The 23,092-nt window shown below is 30.7% G+C and overlaps 1 protein-coding gene across 3 annotated transcripts; it reads right to left on the bottom strand.

The window, feature by feature from the left end:
- Positions 1-3,245: 3,245 nt before the first annotated feature.
- LOC142616600 (CBL-interacting serine/threonine-protein kinase 21) lies at positions 3,246-6,690 on the bottom strand. 3 transcript variants are annotated; one of them, XM_075789419.1, is made up of 15 exons: positions 6,211-6,690; positions 6,072-6,134; positions 5,902-5,973; positions 5,674-5,781; positions 5,510-5,581; positions 5,344-5,397; positions 5,114-5,239; positions 4,943-5,032; positions 4,726-4,851; positions 4,548-4,655; positions 4,345-4,464; positions 4,150-4,221; positions 4,001-4,075; positions 3,804-3,913; positions 3,246-3,717 (listed from the first exon to the last, which is right to left on the bottom strand). In XM_075789419.1, exons 1-15 carry the CDS (start codon positions 6,373-6,375, stop codon positions 3,678-3,680), a joined length of 1,401 nt encoding a protein of 466 aa, XP_075645534.1. In that variant the 5' UTR covers positions 6,376-6,690; the 3' UTR covers positions 3,246-3,677. The 3 variants fall into 3 exon arrangements, with proteins under 3 accessions (XP_075645534.1, XP_075645539.1, XP_075645542.1); XM_075789424.1 differs by having other exon boundaries at positions 4,548-4,652; positions 6,211-6,605; XM_075789427.1 differs by lacking the exon at positions 4,150-4,221 and having other exon boundaries at positions 6,211-6,606.
- Between the last annotated feature and the right edge of the window lie 16,402 nt (positions 6,691-23,092).

Raw genomic sequence — 23,092 nt, 5'->3', positions numbered from 1 at the left:
AATTTATTTAGTTTTTAAATTGAATTATTTGTAGGTAAAATGACCACTGAAAAATTGACTGCTGTAAGTGAATTTGGCACTAGTGAAAATTTGACTGCTACTACTAAATTTAGATATGTTTTCAAACATTTTGCTGGTTGTTACTTATTTTTAATGTTAACTAATTAATTGTCATATTGTGTCCTAATTTTTCAAGAAATGTTGTGTTGTGTCTGTGTCACTGCTTCCTAGTTTCTAATATTTTCCCAGAGCCAGTCCAAAGCTAGGAGAAAGAAGGGAGGGCTGTAGTAGACTGGTGGCCACTAAAATTTAATCAAATCTTATGAATATGGATCCTTTAGATGAGAAAGAATTCATGGAGTTACCCACATCATTCAGGTTTAGTGAGATGAATTGAATGGTTGGGTTAGTGTTTGATATTTTTTGGCCTCCTAAAACTCTTTGATTATACATCAAAATGAAGTGAATATATTGATATTCACTCCTCAATGATGTTCCTTCTTAATATGGTTGAGAAGCTTCACTCCTGAATTCTGTTCATTCTTAATAGGGTTAACGAGCTTTGATAAGAATAATTATCAATGTTTCATGTTTAAGTGTATTTTACATTGTTACTTTTGCAGTCAGTAGACATTTGTGGACAGTGTCCTTTTCCTTTACTGTCTTTTGGACGCAAAATTTTTCTTCCTCCTGATATTTGACATAAAGAATTTGCTGGGTTTATAATATATTACTCCCTTAGTCCTAACTTCTAAATTGTTGGTCTTGTTTAGAAAATCCAACTTTTTAAAGGAAACATCGTTAAATGCATTATCTTTTAAATAAAAAGATACAAGTTTCCAAAACTACCCTCATCAATTTAAACTCTATTGAAAAAAGGGCATTGACTTTTTATACAGAGTTAAAGGTTAGTTTGGGAATTTATATATTGATTTTTCAAAGAGGAATACATTTTGGGACATCTCAAAATGAAATAGAGGACTAAAAACTTTGTCAGCCAAGTTTTGGTAGTGCTAGTTAATCATGACAATAGTTATCAGAGCCAAGAATTAAGTCTAAATTAAGGATTTGTTGGAGAAACTTATGGGGTTTCAATTATAATCAAAACTGTGCTCTATAGAGCTTCAACTTGACAATTGAGTAAATCCATATTGTGAGATAAATTGGAGTGAGTTTGGATGAGCTTTGTTAATTTGCTTATTTTCTAAAAATACTGTAAAATATAAGGGAAAAAAAAGCTTTTTAAGGTGTGAGCCGTTTCTAGGAATCAAGTACCTACTCCTTGACACATGGTAACACACCATTAATGTCAAGAACACCATCTAAATGTACAATTATATTGACCTTTATGCATTAGTCCATGAGTACTGTGGCAGGCAAAAATAAGTCAAGCTTGCTTTTTTTCCCCACACAATTAATTTATAGAGGTGGGATGCTAATCAACCTTTAATACTCCTGTTTAGATGTACTGGATTAACTAGAAAAGAAAGGATTAACATTAAGCATAATTGAATGGCATGAGAGTTGGTTTAAAAGAGCCTCGGATGGTTTATATTATGTTCCTCAGGTTTGGTCTGAGATACCGATTATACTTGTTCTTGGATTAAAATCACACTTTTATATTTCTCCCTGCCCTCAAATGTCTCATCTCCTTTTCACAGAGGCCTTTCTGCCTTATATAGTCTCCCAGGTTGTATCTTAACCTCCCACTTGGAGGGTTTGGGTTCATTTCCCTTGATATTTGTTCCATCAAGACTTCACTAGAAAGGTTTCTGCACCAGGCTATAAGCTGTGATGACACTGTTCAGGGGTCATTTCCTCATTAATGCGGCCAGCTAAGTGGGTTCAGAGCATTGAATGCTGAGGTGATGGATGCTTTATCTGCTTTCTTCCCTTCCATGCCTGACGACAAATCTTCCTCCTCTTCCTCGGTTTATGTTCGATGGTCTTTAGAACTGGTGCTCAGCCCTTCTGAGGACACGTTAATATCCTTGGGGTCCTCGGGCATTGCAACCTCCCTGCGCCTGTGATGAATTGTTTATAACTTTCCCGAGGGCTTGCTGTTAGTGCCTTCCGAGTTCTGTTCTTCTAACATTGGACTTCTATCACTTGCCCCTACTCTCAAATACTCGTCCTCCCACAAGCACTATTTGTTTGTCCACTATTCTGCTTTGTGATGTCCCAAAATTCCTCTTTCAATAGATATAATCTTCATAACTTTTTTTAAACTAATCCTTTAGTTTATACGGAAATTCAATACTCTTTTTTTATTTTGTTAATTGGAATTTAAATTCAAGAGGGTAATTTTGGAAATCAGTAGCATTATATTTCAAAGATTGTACGTTATATGATGTCCCTTAAAAAGTTGGATTTTCAAAGGTAAACAAATAATTGGGGATGGAGAGAGCATTTCATTTCTGAATTCAGCTTTTCTTATTATCTTACGTTTGTTGTGACCAGTATTATGTTTTAGGATGCATTATGATAATTTAAATGAAGATGTTTCTATAAGTCTGTTATGGATATCAGACAACTTAGGCCTGAAGAAGTAAGAAAGATAAAAGATCTCTTCTCCTTTTCTTGTAAGACCAGGATTATGTTTTAGGATGCATTATAATAACTTAAATGAAGATGTTTCTATAGGTGTGTTTTTATGAATATCAGACAACTTAGGCATGAAGAATGAAGAAGTAAGAAGGATAAAAGATCCCTTCTCCCTCTGTCTTTGTTTTCTTTATTCTGTCCTTTGATTTTTCTGTCACTAGTTCTGCAGATTTCTCTTTTCTTTTTTTGGTTCTAATTCTTCTGAGTCTTCCAAGCTAGGTTTACATTTTACTGCTGTCTTATGGATAAAAATGGAAAAGCATGAAAGCTCAGCTTGGTTAATATCTGCTATAGCAGGCCATCCCTGAAAATTGTATTTGTCCAAACGTCCAAGAAACCATGAGAGGTTGCTTACAAATTGTTATGGAAAGCATTATACATATATGGGACAGCCTAAAGTCGGTATGACTTGATCCGTGTATAGATGTTTTGAGTTCAATGAATTGAGACGATGTGTGGTGTTGTTGAACTTAAGTATTGTGTTATGTCCATTTCAATTTTTGATCACATATCTAATGGATGGTTTGGATCGACAGGCAATTTTGATTAGGCTAAGTTTGATTCTTCTCTCATTGACTTCATTTTATTGAATATGCAAATTGGATGCATTAAAACAATCCTGTTCTTTGTAGACACTCACCTGACAAATTCCCTTTTTTTGTCATTTATTATACAACAAAAAATGTAGTGAAGAATTCTCACCTCTCTAATGTACATCTTCGAATAAGATACTTGTATTACAAGTAGAAAGGATTTAGTACATTTCCTATGTACGGGGCTGTGTTCTTCTCTAATATATTTTTTTTGTTACTTATCAAAAAAAAAAAAAAAAGTAGAAAGGAAAAGGACAAAACAACAAACAATTTGAAGCAAGCAAATAGCTCTCTGAAAATCATAGTTTCGGCACTATAATGAATACATAAGCCTGAATCATATGCAGTGTTTCTTCGGAACCATTCACTTGAAAGCATTGGTTGTATATACGTTGCTTTACATCTTTCTTTTAGAATAAGGAACCTGGATTGGAGATTGTTGAGACAAGGACTAGCTAATCAACAACAGGACGAATAGGCTCAGGGATCTTTATTTTCTTTGTAATTTTTTTCTTCAGAGCTGCATACAGTTATTGAAGATTACTAGTGAGTCAGCAGAAACAATCTATGCTAATATGGACAGTGGCAAAGTAGGTTTCACTTTACCTTCCACTCTCTTGGATATTTTTCGTATCAACATTGGCTTCTTCTGGTTCTTCAGTTTGTGATGGAAGCTCAGACTTCTCTATCAGCAGACTTGATAAACTTTTGCAGAACTGATCATTAACATGGTACTAACTCTTAGCTCAGTTGGTAAACTCTAATCCACAAACAAAACTATCTTATGACTATGCTCATCATACCTCTTTGTACACTTTTATCTCCCCTGCAGATTTTGATATTTCTATGACACAATTAGTGGGAGCAACCTCAATCACCTGACATTTGCCATAAATTTGTGAGAGACCCTGATTTCTTTATCTTGTACAGAGAATATATGACAATTAATTACCTCTGCTGAGATGTCAAGACATGATCTACAACATCTAGTCATTTTCTGTTTGGTATGCATCTTCATCTGATGCTGTGCACCATAGTGAGAAGTCATTAACTGTGCTGGATTTTTTTTTTTCTTCTCTTTTTTTTTTTTTTGGGGGGGGGTGGGGGGTGGGGGGTTGTGTATGATCAGAGTATAAGCATATTGTACCTTAGAGTTGTTCATTCTTTCTACTGATAGGCTCACGTCCATTGCAGCAGCTTCTATTTTCTTTATGGTTTCATCAATTGTGTGCTTGGATCCAAACATTGTTTTCTGTTTATTTTCATCCTACATTGAAAAAAGGGTTTGCTTAAATTAAAAAACGAACCAAGTAAGTTTATAGTGACTAACATTCTGATCTTTAGACTTGCCTGCTCTTCAAAGAGACCTGATAAATCAAGATCTTGTGACATAGCTATCAACTGAAAAGCATTTATGAAACTTGAGGATTTGGGAATCTTTGTCTCTGTGGCAATCTCCTGTTGTGAATTTTAGATGGTTAAGTCAATTTATGAAACTCTTTATCATGCTAATACTTTGAGCTTTTACCTCAGTTGAATCAAAAGCAGCATTAACATCATCCAAGTGGATTTTATTGTCGATTTCATATCCACAAGCAGGCACGTAATCCTTTTGAAACCATGCATCTTCTACGATCTCTGGTATAGTTATCCGCTGTGGTGGTGAAATTGAAAAAGGAAAATTATCATTTTGTTCATTAGAATCTGAAATTTTGTTATTAGCTTAGAAAGTTATAGGGCTATACCGTTCTAGGATTTGGATCAAATATTCTGAAGAGCAGTTTCTTTAGGCCTTTGGTAAACCATAGTGGAAATGTGTATTCCGCTCTGGATATCTTTGTGCAAATAAGTACTCATTAGATGAATGAAATTATTTGTATTAGAAACTGAAATTATTTATTGACATTTGAGGCTACCTTCTTATACAAATTTATCAGGTTTCGGTCATCAAATGGTAGATGACCAGCAAGTATTTCAAACAGGATTACCCCACAAGACCAAACATCAGCAGCTGCTCCATCATAACCCTTATTTAGAAGCAGCTGTGCATGAATAAATGAGACATTAGTCATGGCACAAAAGGATATGCAGGTATAAAACTGCAGCTTGATATTGCAGATAATGAAAAGTCAAATCTAGTACTCACCTCGGGTGCTACATAGCATGGGGAGCCACAAGCTGTAGTTAGGATGCCACCAGGCTGAAAATATATCAGAATTTCAGCTAATAACCCGTTGATATTGTAAAGTTCCAAGAACTCAAACTGAATAGAAAATTAAAAAAAAAAAAAAGAAAGATCTTATGGATGCTACCTTCTGCAACGCACTTAGTCCAAAATCAGATACTTTAAGATTTCCCTTATGGTCCATAAGCAAGTTTTCTGGCTGCACATGGGATTTGCCAATATCCTAGTCAGGGTTTTGAGTAATAACAGAGAATTTGGCTAACTTAGCAATGGTAGATTGGTTTCACTGACCTTTAGATCTCTGTGATATACCCCTTTGTTATGGCAATAGTCCACTGCATCAATCAATTGCTGAAAAAGCTTTCTTGCCTCCCATTCCTCTAGCTTCTTGACATAAGACTGTGCAATGATAAGATTATGGAAGATTAGTATTTGCTCTATGAAGAAGCTGCCCCAAACACCATGTTTAGATCCCAGATGAAGCTAGATAATTCATAATTCATAATTCATAATTCTCACCATCTTGTCTGTGAGCTGTCCTCCTGATACATGTTCCATTACAATATAGATTTTTGTCTTTGAACCAATGACCTGTTATCGGAATTTGGACACAGAAACATGAAATAAGGAAATTTTTTTCCGTGTGTCAAAAAAGATTTGAGTTCAACTACCAAAACTGTAAAACAGACCTCATGTATTCGAACGATGTTGGGGTGATGCAGAAGCTTCATTGTTCTTATTTCTCTTTGAACCTGAAACAGGAATCTCAAACATTGTATTAGAAAGAAAAAAACATTGTACTTTTAACAATGAAGTTTAGAAATTCACCTGATACTTGAGATTGCTTTCCAAGACCATGTGCTTGTCAATGATCTTGATTGCAACATACTGACCATTGGTGCTGTCAACACCTAGCTTAACCTTTGCAAAAGTACCTTCTCCGATTGTCCGGCCAAGCTTGTATTTCCCAATATTATGTGCAGCAAGTCCCATTTTCAGTCGGGGGGAAAAAAATAAAAAATAAAAACAGCAGAAATCCAATCTCCTATTTACACTCCTTGCAAATGCTTTTTGTATCCACTCTGCTCTATGAATATATTCTTGTCAAATTGGAAGAGATTCTGTTTTTTTGATGGGGTAGCTCGTGCTTTGTTTTTTTAACAGCCATACTCTTGGTTCTCATGTCTTGGAAGGTGAGTGATTATAATAAAAGTAGCTCCATTTGAAATTTTTATTGAATAAAAAGTCTTTTAAGAGGGTTGGAAGAGTTCAATTTTGCAAGTCCATTACATGGACGAGAGAATGACTAGTTGGCCAGTTGGTAAGAGTAAACGTGTTTTGAATGGAAGGTAGCCGTTGATATCAAGTTTTCTCAGCAGCATCATTGTTTAAAGCCACGTAAAATGCAATATATATATATATATATATATATATATATATATATATATATATATACATACATTTTTTTTTTATAAGTTAAACCTGTGAAAAAGATATTTAACATAATCTAATCTAATCCTTGTAATTTGCTGCCATATTATATTACCTATATTATTTATTTAACATAATCTCTCTTTCTCTCCTTTTTTTAGGGGCCAAGTCACTAGTCTCTCCCCTGTTTTTAGTGGTGATACAAATACTACAAATTTGATTATATCAATAACCTCACATTTGTTTTGAGTAATGACAGAGATATTATAAATTTAATTACATTAATCTTATAAAATGATATCATTGATCATAAAAAGTAGTTTAAACATTTATTTATTATGTTGTTAAGGTGACATTAATCATATTAATTGTTACCTTAGAGCATTACACCCCCAAATTGCTTTTAAACTATCAAACCATCAAAAATAAACATTGCCTGGATTTGCTATTTTTAAAAAAGATTTGCAACCCCGTTACAGTAAATTTTTACTTTTAGAAAATATTGTTCATAGTTTGTAAATTTAAATTTCTAAATTTTATTAACTTCCCACTCTTTCTCCCTCTCTCTGTTCACCGTTTGTAAATTTATATTATTTAATTACATAGTTTATATTATTTTAAAGAGTTGTATATTAAAATAAAAACTGAAATGTTAAGTAAATTGTATGGTAAAATAGATAAAGTAAGTTTTTTTAGTGTAAATTGACAATTGATGTTAATCCTCTTAGTTTGTAAACCTGTAATAAAATATTGATACTAGATTTAGCATGTTTCTTTTTTGTATAATAACCCAATTGTGGAAGGCCACGTAATGTGAAAACAAAATTTCAACATGTCAAATTTGTTTTAATTGAACAGCTTGAAAGAGCTATTTAACATTTTTTTTTTTGGGCTTAAAAAAGAGAGCTATTTAACATAATTTAATGGTGTCCTATTGATTTCATATCATTGTTTACAACACCGTCCATATAGAGGTTTAAAGTAAAGTGGGCTCAAAGTCAACTAGTGTGTGCTCGTTCATAGCGCTGTCCACATGACCAGAAAATAGAAAGATAGGAAATAAGGAAGACTCCTATTTGCTTGTGGATTATACTTCAAGTCTTCAACCATGTTAAGAAAAAGGATTTGGATTAATACGTGCAATGCTTAGTTCAATTATTCCATCTTTATTCACAAAATATTTTTATTAATTTTACTTTTTTTTATATTTAATTGTTGAAATTGAAAGCTATTTTTTCTAACTCTCAGTCTCAATTATTAACATCTATTGTTCAATCCTAAGAAAACTAAAAAAGGAATAGTGATTCAATCCTAAGAAAAATAAAATGGGATAGTGATTTAATTAATGCTTTTAATATTCATAAATCATAATGTCAAATTTAAGAGGAAATTATCCTAGTTATTATAAGATAAGATAAATCTCTTTTCACCGAAATATCTTGTTGCATACGGCATATCCCATCTATGACTTTTTTCTATTTTATATATTAACTATTAAGACATGTGAAATAAAAGAAACATAAACATTATTTATTGGAACAAGATATATGGTGAAGTTCCAACTTTATAGTGCATTTGCTCAATGTGCAAGCATTAATATCATCTGAATCTTGGAGCTTTGGTAGATATACACAGCTACTTCCCCCAAGGGGTTAGCTGTGAATGATTTATTTATTTATTTTAAATTTGAGAAAAAGTTGTGAATGATTTAGGAGATTTCTTTTGTGAAAAATGCTAACAAATGTCCTTAAGACATTGGTTAATAGTTTATTTAAAGAAAGATTTTACGGGAAAAGAAAAAAAAATGTTTTGACAATTTTTTTTATTTTCCATCAAAATGGTGTCAAAACTTTTTAAAAATGGATTATTAACCAATACTCTAAGGCCCTTATTAGTATAAACCTTCTTTTATTATTATTTTTTTTCCCCTTCATCCTGGTAGCTAGCATGAGAGGGTAGGTAAAGCATGAATTCAAAGGTCATATAAGTTGGTTTATAAAAAAAGATCATATAAGTTCTGGCAGTTATCACGTTTTATATATTCCTTTCCCATTGTGATAAACAAAATCTCCATTTAGTCTTGATAAACAAAATCTCCATTTATTAGTCTTGATTCTCAACGACAACAAAAAGTCTCCATTTAGGTATATAGCTGGACACCAAAACCCAATAAAGGCACGAGTGTAAAAGAAAAAAAAGTTAATTATATTTTAATTAAACACTAATTTAGAGGTGCTTTCAAATTAAACCATATATTTTCAAAATTTTACAATTAAACTTTATACTTCTAAAAAATGTTTTAATTTAAACCATAAATCCATAAGGCATATGCCATTAGTGAGAACTACTAAAGCAAAACGATGTTATATTACTTGAAGTGAAATATATAATGTTTATATGTAATAAAAATAAATACATGTGATGAAATAATTATTACACTATATCTTTTTCTTTTTATTGTAAGTCTTTTCCATTAAGGATGTCGCTGTAGAATGTAAACAGATGTAAGCATGATTTGAATTGAAAAGCTTTTAAAAGTGCAGAATTTAATTTGAAACCTCTGAAAGTGTAAGGTTTAATTTGAAATTAACCCCAAGTTATTAAGTTGAAAATTTAATTTGTCCAAGTCCAACTGTCCAAGCCAAAATTATGTTTTATCAATTGGGCTGAGTTTGAATTATGAATCTGACATTTTTTTAAAATTGATACTTCATTAATTTGGTATATAATTGTATTTTTTTAGTTCATTAGTTTAGTGTATATTATTTGAAAATTCATCTAATGAGTATAGAAAACAACTTTATAAAATTGGGACGTAAAAGAAGAAATTTATATGCACCAGTTTGAATACTTTTACAGCTAGAACTAGAAATTCATCCACATAATGGCAAGAAAAATTTGATTCTTACGTGATTGAAAATTGTTATATGTCAAATGAATGTGATAAGTGTATCTATTCTAATATTTGGAAAACTCATTTATTAATATTTAGCTCTAATTTGCATGTTATAAATGAAACAAAGAAGGAAAAATGTTTGGAGTTAATCTTGTTCCAACTTATTATGTGGCAATTAAAGAAGCCATTTATGTTTAGTTTTAGTCACATTACTTTTTTAATGAGTCTTATGACTTGTTTAAATAATATGCATAGATAGTTTTATAAATTTTAAAGTAATGGGTTGGAAAAGATAGCTCCAAACATGTTTGGAGCCAAACTTTCGTCCTCATGTGCTTAAAAGTCATTTTGATACTGAAGATCTTTGTGAGGCTACTATTATTTTGGACATAAAGATTACAAAAATATGTGATTAAGGGTCTATTTGGATATCGCTTATTTGCTGAAAACTGAAAAACTTATTGCTGAAAATACTGTAATAAAATAATTTTTAAACTATGAATAATGCCGTGTGGGACCCAGGAATATGCATGGTTATGCGCGTTTTTCACATTTTTGGCTAGGTCGTGAACAGTGCCGTGGGACCTAGCCAAAAACGCAAACGCACGCTAAATTGTTCTTGTCCGTCACAAAATTTTGAGAAAATATAATTTTCTTGATTGCAAACATATTGTTACTCCTTTTGATTTTAGTATTCATTTGTTTCTTATGCATAATGGCAATGAGGTAGTTAACAAAAAAAGAATCATCAGTAGTTTACAAAATCTTATTGTGCTAGAACGACGACATTGCATAAAGCAGTATGAGTAATTAGTAGGTTTATTAGTAAGCCAAGCAAAGATCATTGGCATACCATTCAGCAAGTGATGAAATATTTATTTGGTACCAAAAGTTATTACTTGTTTTGAAGAATGTATGTTGTTGTGCTTCATGCTTTTAGCAATAACTATTGGAACTCTTTGTTAGGCAATTTTCTCTTTATCATTGGTTTCATTTTACTTTAGGTAGTGCTACTATATATGTTATAAATTTTAAATAAATAAAAAACAATTATTGTGAATTTAATCATAGAAGTTGAGCACATAGCTTTAGAGCAAGCAAGAAAGCAAATTAGTTGAGAGATTTGTTGCATGAAATCCTACTTTTGGAAAAGCAATTCCGCCTATCTTTTTAATACATTGTGATATAGCACCCCTACAATTGGTAGAGTATGAAACCATTATTATAACAGAAATCCAGACTTAGGAGAAAAAAGAGTACCATGAGATCCTATGTATATTATGTTAAATAAAACGATATTTTGCAAATCCATTAACTAAGGTCTTGGAAAGATAGAGGGCGCGGAATACATCAAGGAGGATGGGGCTAAAACTTATCATGAGCCATGTATGTATGCATGTATGTTTTTTTTTTTTTTTTTTTGAGAATCATGAGTCATGTGTGTAAATACCCAACTTAGAGATCAAATATCCCAAGAACTAGATTCAATAGGAAAAATGAATTATATGGTGACCATAAAAAATGCGTGCAATGTATAATTCTAACTATTTATTTTGTCATTTTCCCATTACTAACTTTAAAGTTGAGTTTTGTTGTTTTACTAATTAGGCATTCAATGCAAAACACACCTTCATGAAGCATAACAACATCTCTTTGGTTAGTGTGGGAATGGTAGTTTATTTTAATATTAAAATAATTGAGTACAAGTTGGTTAAGTGAGAGTTTCATGTATTGTTTAGTAAAAATAAAAAATAAAAACAAATGAAGAGACTCCTTATTAATATATTGCTAATTATTGTTGCACATGTAGAGTTATATACTGTCATACACACTTCAGCTAAAATCGCATTTTGTTATAATTGTAAGATGGTGAAATCGTCTTTTGAAAACATGATTTCACAATTTTAACTAAAATCGTTGTCTCCTGTACACACAGTGTGTAATTATCGCTACTCTTAATTTATGTCTTTTACTTTGAAGCTTTTGGACTTAAGGATCTAATGTAGGATAAATGAGTCATTATCTCTTTGTCTTTTCACCAAGCACTAAAAATCAAAATTAATTAGTTAAGATGTACCATTGTTTAGGGTGTTGTACCATGAAGGCATGAATGCATACTGCTAAGACCAAACCACTATAATCAGTACTTTCTGTCTCGTCTTCTCTATATTTTTTCTTAATGCTTTTAAATCTTAACAGATCCATTATAAAAATATCGCAGTTTCCTTTGGACCTTCTGTTTTGACTTTTAACCCATTGTCAATCATAATTACCGGAAGAAATTTGGTTGCAAGTCCAACCCTAGATTCACGGTTGAAGTAGAGTCCCATGGTTTTGAATTTTAGTTGCAATGGAAAGACTTGTAGTCTTGTACCCATTTCAGCTATATTACCAAAGTTCATCCTAGCTATCTGATTCTATTTGTTTCTGCTCTAGTAAATAAAAGCTGGCATGTTGGAGTTTAGCGCAACAAAATAAAATAAAATAATTTATTTCAATCAAAGTTGTATGAGACACATGACAATGTTTGATACTGGTTTAAATTGAATCATTTTTAAAGAGTCTAAAAAGAAAGAAGTTCATTGTTTTTGAAGTCGGACCAAAGTTTGACCGGAGCCCTCTTTCAATCAAGTAAGAAATGATCAAAAGTCTATCAAAACTAGGCTTCAATTGATTGAGACTCGATTGAAGGGCAATCAAAATTACTGAAACTTCTATCTTTGAGCTGCTTCTTGGACACTTGATTCTAAACTTATGAAAATGCATTACAAACTTGATCAAGTTACAATGTCATAAAATTTGCCAACCTAAAAACCAAACATTATTATGAGTAATGAGTTTGACTCATTATAATTGACCCATGCTTTTTGAATGTGAATATTCTTTGTATTAGAAGGATAGGACATATATATAATGAAAAAATAACTATTAACTTCTGTTTGGTCTGTAGATTTTGAATATGATTTTTTTTTCCTAATTTTTTTAGTTCATATTTTGCTTCTCAAAGATAAAATTCTGATTTCGGGTACCTACTTTTCTTCATCTTAATTCTTTAAGTCATTGCTATTTGTTAAATCTTGTTTATGTCATTCCAATTTCCAAATTGCTTTCTTGGAAATTTATAAAGATTAGATGCTTCCAAAGCCATTATGGTCGGCTGGTAGGTTGCTGGATATGACAACGCTTTTGGAAGAATGCTAGATTTATTTATTTATTTATTTTTATACCAGTAAAGGAAGAAATACAAACAGCTAAGTGACAAAGTGAACCATATGAGGCCAACAAAAGTGAGTTGGCACATCAGTAGCCAAACTAGCTAAGTGGTATACGTTTTCAAGGACAACCTTGGAAGAATGCTAGTTAATGACATATATATATATATATATATATATATATATATATATATATATATATATATATATATATATATATTATGGGAACTAGTTAATGGCAATTGATAAGGCTAATACACAAAGCGACACTATTGGATTGCTGACTTTTACTATGTTCAAATAATGGAAGCCAGTTTTCTCAACCCAAAAATAAAATATAAAAATAATGAAGCTAGTTGTTAGAATAATAATAATAATAATAATAATAATAGTATTTGGACATATTTATCAGTGATTTGCCAAGTCATTTTGCTAGATTTATTGAGGAATAAGAAACTATATCTGGAACCAATGTCACCATTTGTTTTGATGAAAATTTTTTTGTGAAAATAGTTTCTTGTGTTTTCTAGTTTTTGATAATATCAAAAAAAAAAAAAAAATCCAATGAAAAACTATTTTTAGTCAATGAAAAATTCTATTGAAAATATGATTTATTTTTTAGAAATTTTTTTCTGCTAAAAGTTTTTAGAAAACAGTTCTATCTCACATTGCACAAATAAAAGAAGTTAGGGGGAAATATGAAAACTATTAAAAATAATTATTTCTCAGTTTTAAGATCACTACTAAATATAAGAAAATGAGATAGTTTTCTAAAAAATACTTTTTGAAAATGACTAATTTTTTAGAAAATATTAATGTCGAAACAAATGAAGAGTTAATCACTAGTTGATATCCCTCCAATTCCATCAGCGTAGGACCATGCTGATAACCTAATTAAGGAATAGCCGCTTAGGTCTTTCCCTTTCAAGTTATAATTAAGCATTGTCTATTATTTAAGTTCTAATTAGCTCAATTAATAAAGTTATCATCGTCGAATAAGAGATTGCAAATTTGAACCCTGCCTACACTATAAAATCAATTGATGTATTGGCTTGTATGTCTATATATATATATAGAGAGAGAGAGAGAGAGAGAGAGAGAGAGAGAGAGAGAGAGAGAGAGAGAGAGAGAGAGAGAGAGAGAGAGAGAGAGGGGCAAGAAACCATAATTGAGCTTTCCATTATAACTTCTACTCTATTCTTTTTAGAGATATACATTCTATTATAATCTAATCTAAGTGTATATGTATGTAAAATTCCTTCTTGGACACTTAAACACCAACCGTTACTCTCGATCCAAAAAAAATTTTATACTTGTGAAATAACTATCGTGTATGCCAAGGGAGCGTGATTATACGGCATAAGCTCTAATTCACGAGAAATTATTATGTTCATGAGGACTGCTGACGTGGTCCCCCAACCAATGAAAATGTCATTTATGCAAATATGTAAGTGAGCATTCTAATCAACACAATGAATAAAAAATAAAAATTATCAGATGATGTCATATTTGCATAAATAACAATATTTTATTAATTGGGAGGTCAAAGAGGACCACGTCAGTAATCTTCCCGTGAACCTTTAGAGATTGCAATGGCCCTTATTAATTTGCACTCTTAAAAATGCCACCTTTTATGGGTGAATAATTCACCCTATTGATTTTATTTATTTATTTTTTGAAAAGGAATTTTTATTATTATTTTATCTTGACATAATGACGTGTGTTATAATTGTTACAAAGAAGTTCCTCCACCCGTGGGCTTTACGGCCCATACTCCTTTCCTTCCTAATGTCGGGATCATCACGTGGTCTATTTCCTTATTTTTAATATTATATTATATAATTTTAAGAAAACTTTATATTGTTGGATATTATTTCTTTCATTTATGTGTTTTTAAGACTCTTTTGATAAAGTAAGAATTTTTTTTAACTATGTACGTTAGTGCTTTAAAGCCATTAAATTGGTCTCCTATGTGTAAAACCCTTTATATATATAAATATAAAGTTTTTGTTGTAAGGTTTTTACTCTACATTTTTTGTTGGAGAATCAAGATGACACTTATGGATTTAAAATTCATCTAGCTAAAACAAGATGTTTACTACACTTTCCATTATTGATTAATTGGTAGAAGAGCTTGTTAGCATTTTGAAATAAAGAAAGACATGCGGCTAAGACAATCAAGATTCACAATATCAATTTAGGTTTGAATAGCAAAAAAAAAAAATATTGTGAGTGCAATATGGTGATTTGTGTAAGAGATTGTACTCAAAGACAACCTGTTGATCAGCATGTACTTAATTTCAATAATATTTCATACTTTGATAGCATATCATATAAAGAATATTTTAGTAATTGGATTCTTGATCTTCAAGACTACAATTATGTGGAGATCCTTAAAGATTTTAAGGTGTGTAGCTTGTGTCAAACAAGTTCGAGAACTATAAAGCAAAATTATGGAATATAATGATATAAAATATCTAAAAATTTATAATGTAAGTTTAGAGTTCCCTCATGGCAAAAAACATAGAAGAAGATAGTTAATTCTTTGTTTCCCTATGATTACAATAAAATACTATTTTGTAGTAGTGAAAAATGGAGGGTAGTAAATTCATATGAAAAGAAAAAATAATGAGAATTTTGGCTTCTAATTGTCAAGAGCATAGTTAATTTTAGGAAGAAATCATGTGATGAAGTAGTGTTGAAGAAAATACTAGATGTAAGTGTGTGTGATGAAATCCCACCCAAAGTTAAGCTTGAGATTGAAGATAATATTTTGTAAGAAGTCTCCACGAGAAAATCTAGATTTGTTTAAGGAGATCAATAAAGAGTTTGATGAGAAAATTGAGTTGTACTTGTTCAAGATAACCAATAAATTGAAAATGAAATTTGAATGAAAGGGTTACATAATTTTGCGAGCTCATGACCAAGGAATCCATTTGATTTATTAGATTTTGTTTACATGTTAAATCCACTTGTTTTTTATGACTAGATATTTTTTTTTTTGGCTGAATATTTATGAATAGATAAATTTGTCTTGGTTTTCAATTCTTTAATGGTTCAAAAAATAATATATGCAAAACCTAAGAAGTTATTCAAAGTATAACTTGAACCCAACAACTGGTAATTATAATTTATGAGAAATATTAAGGATATTGATTTTAGAATTTTTTTAATTTATAAAAAAAAAAGTAATTGGTGTTTTTACAGTTTTATATATTTATCATGAAAATAATATTAAAACTTTTTCAAAACAGTTCGTTAACAAATGTCCTAAGGGTACCTGTTAACAGGACCACAATTTATTTAGAAATATCAATGCTCATTAAAAATTGAATTTTCTAAAACCTTTAGTGAAATTGAATACTTTGGACCCCAGTTATTTCCCAATGAAGTTGCTTGATATATATGCAATCGTGTTTGGTGGCTTTGAATATGGGGGGCAATGGGTGGAGGATGTGGCTGTCAAGCCAGTCTAATCCATTCCAACTCTTTTTTTCCTCTACTTAATTATTTGAGGACGAAAAAAAATATAGGACTACTAGGATTTTGTACAAGTGGATTTGGAAACATCGATTTGTAGCATCATGGTATGGTTAAGAAACTACTTGGTACTTCCATGATTCCATCAAAAAAGAAAAAAAAAAAAGAAAAAAAGAAAAAGAGAAAGGACTTAGTACATCTGTTGTGTATATGTCGTGATCCACTCTGTTGCTTGCAAGGTATTCGTTGTATGCATTGGATGCGCTAAATATACCTTGTTACTTTGATGTAGATTGGTTAAGGGAATATAAAATATTTTAATATTTTATGCTATTTTCTCTTTTTTAGTGGAATTAGGATATATTTGCTTTTATAAGTTCAATTAAAATCCTTTACAAGTTTAATTAAAATCTTTTCCTAGTTAAATTAAGATCTTAATTGTTTTTCTTTTCCCAGATGAATTGCTTTTCCTTTCTCAAGTAGAAGTAGATTTTTTATTTCTTTTCCCAAAAGGAGTAGGAGAGATTATATCCCTATAAATACTATTCCTATAAATACTCTTTATAGAGAGATTGATTATTATTATTATTATTATTTTTGAGAAAGAGTAGAGAGGTTGATTATTGTGATGTATGGATTAATAAAAGCTTGTTAGAGAGGTTTTCTCTATTATTTTATCTGTAACATACAATTACTACAATTCTTCCATGAAACCTAAGTTTCACAATAACGTATGTTTGGTAACTATTTTTTCTCCTTATTTTCTGTTTCCAAAAACAATTTTCTATTTTTGAGACTAAAAAACTTGTTTGGCAATAAAAAATGGATAGAAAACAAAAACTATTTTTAAAATTCAATTTGTGAAGGAAACTGAAAATATGCAAAATGTTGTTTTTAGTTTATAATTTTCAAAAGTTAATGAAAACATACATTTAATTTAATGAATCTGTCTCATTTAATGAGTTAGTATTAGAGTTCTATAAGGACACAATTCTCATCACAACCCAAATGGAAAGGACAATGGCCTAAAGAGCCCAAAACAATGTGCTTATCTGAGTGAGCCTGATAATGAACATTCAATGAGTTAAGTAACAGACTAGTTAATGTCAAAATAAACAAGATAAACAGTTTGGACAAAGAAAAAGGCTCCTCGGTCAGGTTCGAGGAGGGTCTGTTCTTTTACACACACACACACACACACACACACACACACACACACACATATATATATATATATATATATATATATATTTCTCTTGGACTTGTACAAATGTTCAAGCTTTTAGTTACACAATGCTTTTCTTTCTCTTAATCTTAGATGCCCCATCCCTTGTCATGGGGTTCTTCTCTTTTATCTGTCCCTCTCTTCTTTCATCTCAGCCTTCCACATGTAGATCAAATTACTAATCTTCTTGATACTTGTCCCATCAGCACATTTCCTAAAGTTTTTGTGGGTAGCTGTAAGGCTGAGAACTACTGTTCAGGTATCACTTCCATATTAATGCGGTCAGGAGGTTAGATGTGGAGTATTCAATGTGGTAGTAGCAGTTTTATGCCCAAATCTTTCTCATCTCTTTGATGACTCACCTCTCACTGGAACTTATACTCCCAAGCATGGTTGCCCACTGCTTAGGGCTTGATGAGCGGTCGAACTTCAGGCCTCTAATCTTCCGTCTGATGAGGGGTGGCTTGACCTCTTCTGTGACTTGACCGCTTCTGTGACTTGACCTCTTCTTTGACTCAATAACCTATCTGTTTTCGCTTCTTATCTGTCCTCGAGCTATCTGACGTCCTCAGGGCGCGGCTCATCCCCAGTATCCCTATCTAGGTCCTTCATCCCTACAAGTTCAAATTCTAGTAACAACATATTTTAGTATTTTCTATTTTTTTCTTCAAAAAATTATTTTTTTAGTTTCAACTAAAACATGTTTTTGATTTAAAAAATACAAGAAAAATTTTTTTCTTTATATTCCCAAAAACAAGTTTTTGAAAATAAAAAACTAAAATTATTACCAAAATAACCTAGGCTAGTAGGCAAAATAATAGAGAAAACCACTCTAACAAGCTTTTATTAATCAACACATCACAACAATCAACCTCTCTATAAGAGTATTTATAAAAATAGAATTTCTCCTACTTTTTTTAGGAAAAGAAATAATAATCTTGCTTCTACTTGAGAAAGGAAAAACAATTTAACTAGGAAAAGATAAACAATTAAAATTCTAATTCAACTAGGAAAAGGATTTTAATTGAACTTGTAAAAGTAAATAAATCATAATTCCACTAGGAAAGAGAAAACAACATGAAATATTAAAATATTTTATTCTCTCTTAACCAATTTGCATCACCCTTCCAGTTCAACAAGTCTTTGCATGTGTATATATTTCTTCTTTTCTTGCTAAATTTATGTGTATATTTTAGTGTGGATACGGCTTGCGTCCAATGCTTTTTTGCATTGGATTCGTGTCCGATTTGTATCAAGTCTAGTGCAAAAAAGTATGGGACACAAGCTTCACTCTTTCTGTATTTGTATGCTTTGTATGTGTTATGGATAGTATTGGTAACTTTAATTTCTTAGTTTTCCTAAAATGTAGGATATAACCATGTTATTGTCATTGAGGATTATGTTAAAAAAATTACAATTTTTTCTTATTAAGAAATCAGTTTTAGCCAAATTTCATTAAAAAAATTATTGTAAGTTTAAACTAAATTGGGCAGAGGATTATTTATGTCACTGACTCACAACGTTGGATGTTTGTACTCTATACTACAAAATTGAGTAGCTTTCAATGTGTCTATAAGTAATTACCAAAGTATAAAAGAGAGGGGTGGAATGAGACACACATAATATTCTGTCGTTGATATATAAAACTTTCTAATCTCATCTTGAGTATTACTTTAAGTTTAGCAATTAGAACTTACCACATTCTTATAAAAAGCTAAAAATAAATTAAGATTAGGATTAAAAAAAAATTATACACAATTAATAGGGTATAAAATATAAAATGAAGCGCTCCTAAATCTAATGGTATATATGTAGTATTTTTTTCCCCCATTGAAACATTCATTTTTGGGTTGGCTAGCTACTGGCTCGTCTTCCTTAATTAACACTTAACATTCTGTCCCCTGTGTTGGAAATTGTTGACTAGATTCACTTTGTCTCTTTTATTTCTGTCTTTCTTTTTTTCTTTAAATTTTACTATCGCCTGGCATGCATTGACTAAACTCTCAAGTACCTAAACTTCCAGTCAGAACTGGCACTTGAACCCTACGGCATCGAGTACAAAATCATATGCAGTGCACTTATCTTCTGTTATATATTCTTTTTTTTTTTGCTAAACTTGTGTTATATATTCATAAGTCATGCTTTCCTCAGATTTCATTGGAAATCACCAAGAACATATCAGGCAGTACTTTCCTAGGCTCAATGAACATTTCGGGTTCCTAAACAATTGGTAAAAACAATGTATCACTTAAACCTTTTTTTTTTTTTTTTTTTTTTTTTTTTTTTTTTTTGAGAGGCATGTATCACTTAAACCTAATAAGTGATTGTACGCTTTCTATATAGGGGAAAAAAAAAAAAAGTTAACGATTGGCTTAAAATATTAATTTACGAAATATTTTTATAATTTTTTATACTAAAAGAAAAAAATAACCAATATTTTTCACATTTTATTATATTTCTTATGAAATTAACATAAAATTTTTTTTTAAAATAGTTTATTAACAATATCTAATTACACCGTTAATTTTATACTGGCTTCATTACAAGCGCTTCACGCGTGCAATGAGGCTTATTTTTTATTTTTTATAGTGTAATAATTTTTCATTCAAGTTTATACATTATTTTTTCATTAATATTAAGTATTTAAAACTACTAATACAACCAAGAGTGTCCTATCTTCAAGAAATGAATAAAAAATTACGTACATGTTTATTTTGTAGTAAAAAAAAAAACCTGAGTTTTTATTTTCTATATATAATTTTTATTTTGAGAATTTAATTTATAATTGGATAAAGCAATTTGAAAATCAACACAGGAGAGTGACCCTATTTTTTAGGCAATATTTTAGTGGAAGTTATAGTTGTATTTTTATTAGATTATCCGTTAGTCTTGTCTCTACTTAAATATAGGAGTGTATGAGCTTTTTTGAATAAAAAAAAATAAGGATTTCAAAAAGGAGAAACCTCTTAAATAATAGTATGAATATATACAGTAGCCTGAGCTTTTATTCAAAGGCAAAATAAAACTTCAATGAATTTCAAATTCTACAAGAAGAATAATGTCCTCAAGAAGGGAATCAATCCACACCCAAATCTCCCTAAAATTCTTGACTTTCTTAGCTAGAGCATCTGCATATATATTACCTGTAAGTCAAACCCCAAATATACTGTTGTGAACTTAAAGTTCGCCGAAAGGAAACAGTATCTTATCCTCAAATATATTGTTGTGAGCTTTAGGTTCGTCGAAAGGAAACACTATCATATCCTCAAATATAGCCTCGATTTTTGAAGATTAGCTCAGGCTTATTTTATTATGGGGACACGTGGACAGCCCTTCTACTTCTTGTACGGAACGTGTGCGACTATTTAATTGAGAACTTCTTTAGTTCTTTGCTAAAAACAAATGCAACATTATTTTAGAAATCACTTGCAAATGAATCAAAACTTTAATTTTAGGTGTCCTCGAAAACACTTTTGGATAATCGGATAAGTATACGTTTAGGTAAGGTTTTTGGCATAAGTAATTTTTTCCCGTTTATGTAAATGTAATTAGAATATATAGCTTTCTTTATTAACCCAAAAAAAAAATAGAAGAACTTTTATTGTTTACTTTGTTGCTTTCTCTTTTTTTTTTTTTTTTTTCCTTTTTTTTTTCTCCTTTTTTGAGAATCAAAACGGAAATATTATTAATCAAAAAAGGCGGAATCCACCTAAACTACATTGTGGATATGTGGCAGTCTTCTAAGTTTGATTTCATTCATTTCAGTCCTCTAACTTTCAAGTTTATTTTTTTTTTATAAACACTTTCAAGTTTATTTAATTAAAGTTTATCTATCAACTTTTTTTATATGCTGTGGTTAATTTTTTAATTTTATAAATTTTTCTTCAAATTTTTTAAATCGAAAAAATTTAATTAATGATTGAAAATTATTTTCTAGATTTTTTTTTTCAAATTTTTTTAATAAGAGTTGATCGAAAAGCCTTAATTAAATAAATATGAAATTTAGAGGACTAAAATGAACAAAAACAAAGTCAGAGGGCTGAAATGAATTCTGAAAAAATTTAGAGTATGAATTTTGCATTTTAGCCTATAATTTTTTTCATTCTCAATGGTTGATAGAAGATTTCATATCCAGAGACAACGTGAGCCAATAGTGTTTCTCTAATTAATTTAGCCACATGTAATGATTTTTTTTTTTACAAGAAAATGAAATGGGTTATAAAAAATATTTGTAGAACACAATTATTGCAATTATTGGCTGTGCCTAGAGTCCTAGACAAGCAAACTCGGATAGTTACATATAATACGTGTTATGTTATGATAAAGACCAGCCAAGTATGACCTAACCAGTGATGATTCTGATAGTGTCAATTAAACGCGTGCTTAAAATTGGACTTATTTCATAGGATCGTATCCAATTTTGTGGCTCCCCTCAACCTTAAGTTCACTACTGCCCAGATGTACCTTATTAACATAGAAGATTGGCATGAAATGGGCTCTTCAATCTTATCCACCAGCACAACAAAAAGGACATGTTTATAATATTTGAGATTGAGGGGATATTTTAGCTAGACCAATATTAATTATTGCTATTTGATACAATTAAGTTTCGGCGCTGTTTCCACTAGCTAGCTGTGCCAAATTGCCAATTGGCTATGTAGTATTATTGGACCACACTATTTTGTAATGATATATCGTTTTAATCGTGGGGGCACCAGCAAACGACTCTAGTTATATAATACGTGACAAAATTGTTTGTCTTCCAATGATTTAGGATTTGGTAGGTAATTGAAAAATCAAAAATACTTTTGAAAAAGCTAATTTGACCCGGTAAAATGAATTTTCCTGCTAAATCAACAAGCATGAAACTATATTTTTTTTCTATATAAAAAAAAGGGGGAAAACTGGAAAAGCTGAAAAGGACAATAGAATACAACACAATTATTTTTAATAGCAATTATTTGCTGATTTAGGCATTCGTACTTAATTTCTTGATTTTTTTATTAAAAAAATTCAATTATTTAATTAAGATCGATAACTTAAGGACATCTTAATGGAAAATTAGCCGTCGTATATGTACTTCAATTCAAAGTCTCGTAGCAATTGGTGCTAGATTATCTAAATATTAAATGTGGAATTGACAAGAAATTAAATAGCATTTGTTCACTGAATGGGTGGGATTGTTGTCTTTTTCTTTCTTTATTTCATTATCTTCTTTTCTTCTTCTAATTCATACGTCATGCATGGCGTGCATGTGTTTGCACTTTATATGGAATTGTGTGCGAGTGAATGCTAAGTTTTCATTAGTTTTTGAAGATTAACTGATTAAGCAAATCCGAAACATACACAATGAGGTTATCATCATCATCATCCAACTCAAACACCCCTAACAAGACTACTCAATAGTCAATACATAGATGCATTTCCAGTTGGTGATCATTTTGTATGTATTACACTCATTAGTCT

This window comes from Castanea sativa, chromosome 1, assembly GCF_040712315.1.
Source record: "Castanea sativa cultivar Marrone di Chiusa Pesio chromosome 1, ASM4071231v1".
Taxonomy (NCBI): domain Eukaryota; kingdom Viridiplantae; phylum Streptophyta; class Magnoliopsida; order Fagales; family Fagaceae; genus Castanea; species Castanea sativa.
Note: the sequence above shows the minus strand (reverse complement) of the source record. Positions and strands in the feature narration are given on the sequence as shown.

Excerpts from the sequence above, each read along its gene's own strand:
- LOC142616600 (XM_075789419.1), bottom strand. The coding sequence starts at position 6,375 with ATGGGACTTGCTGCACATAATATTGGGAAATACAAGCTTGGCCGGACA. Across the intron at positions 5,240-5,343 it reads CATGCTATGTAGCACCCGAG|CTGCTTCTAAATAAGGGTTA; the intron begins GTGAGTACTAGA and ends ATTCATGCACAG. Across the intron at positions 5,033-5,113 it reads TGATAAATTTGTATAAGAAG|ATATCCAGAGCGGAATACAC; the intron begins GTAGCCTCAAAT and ends ATTTGCACAAAG.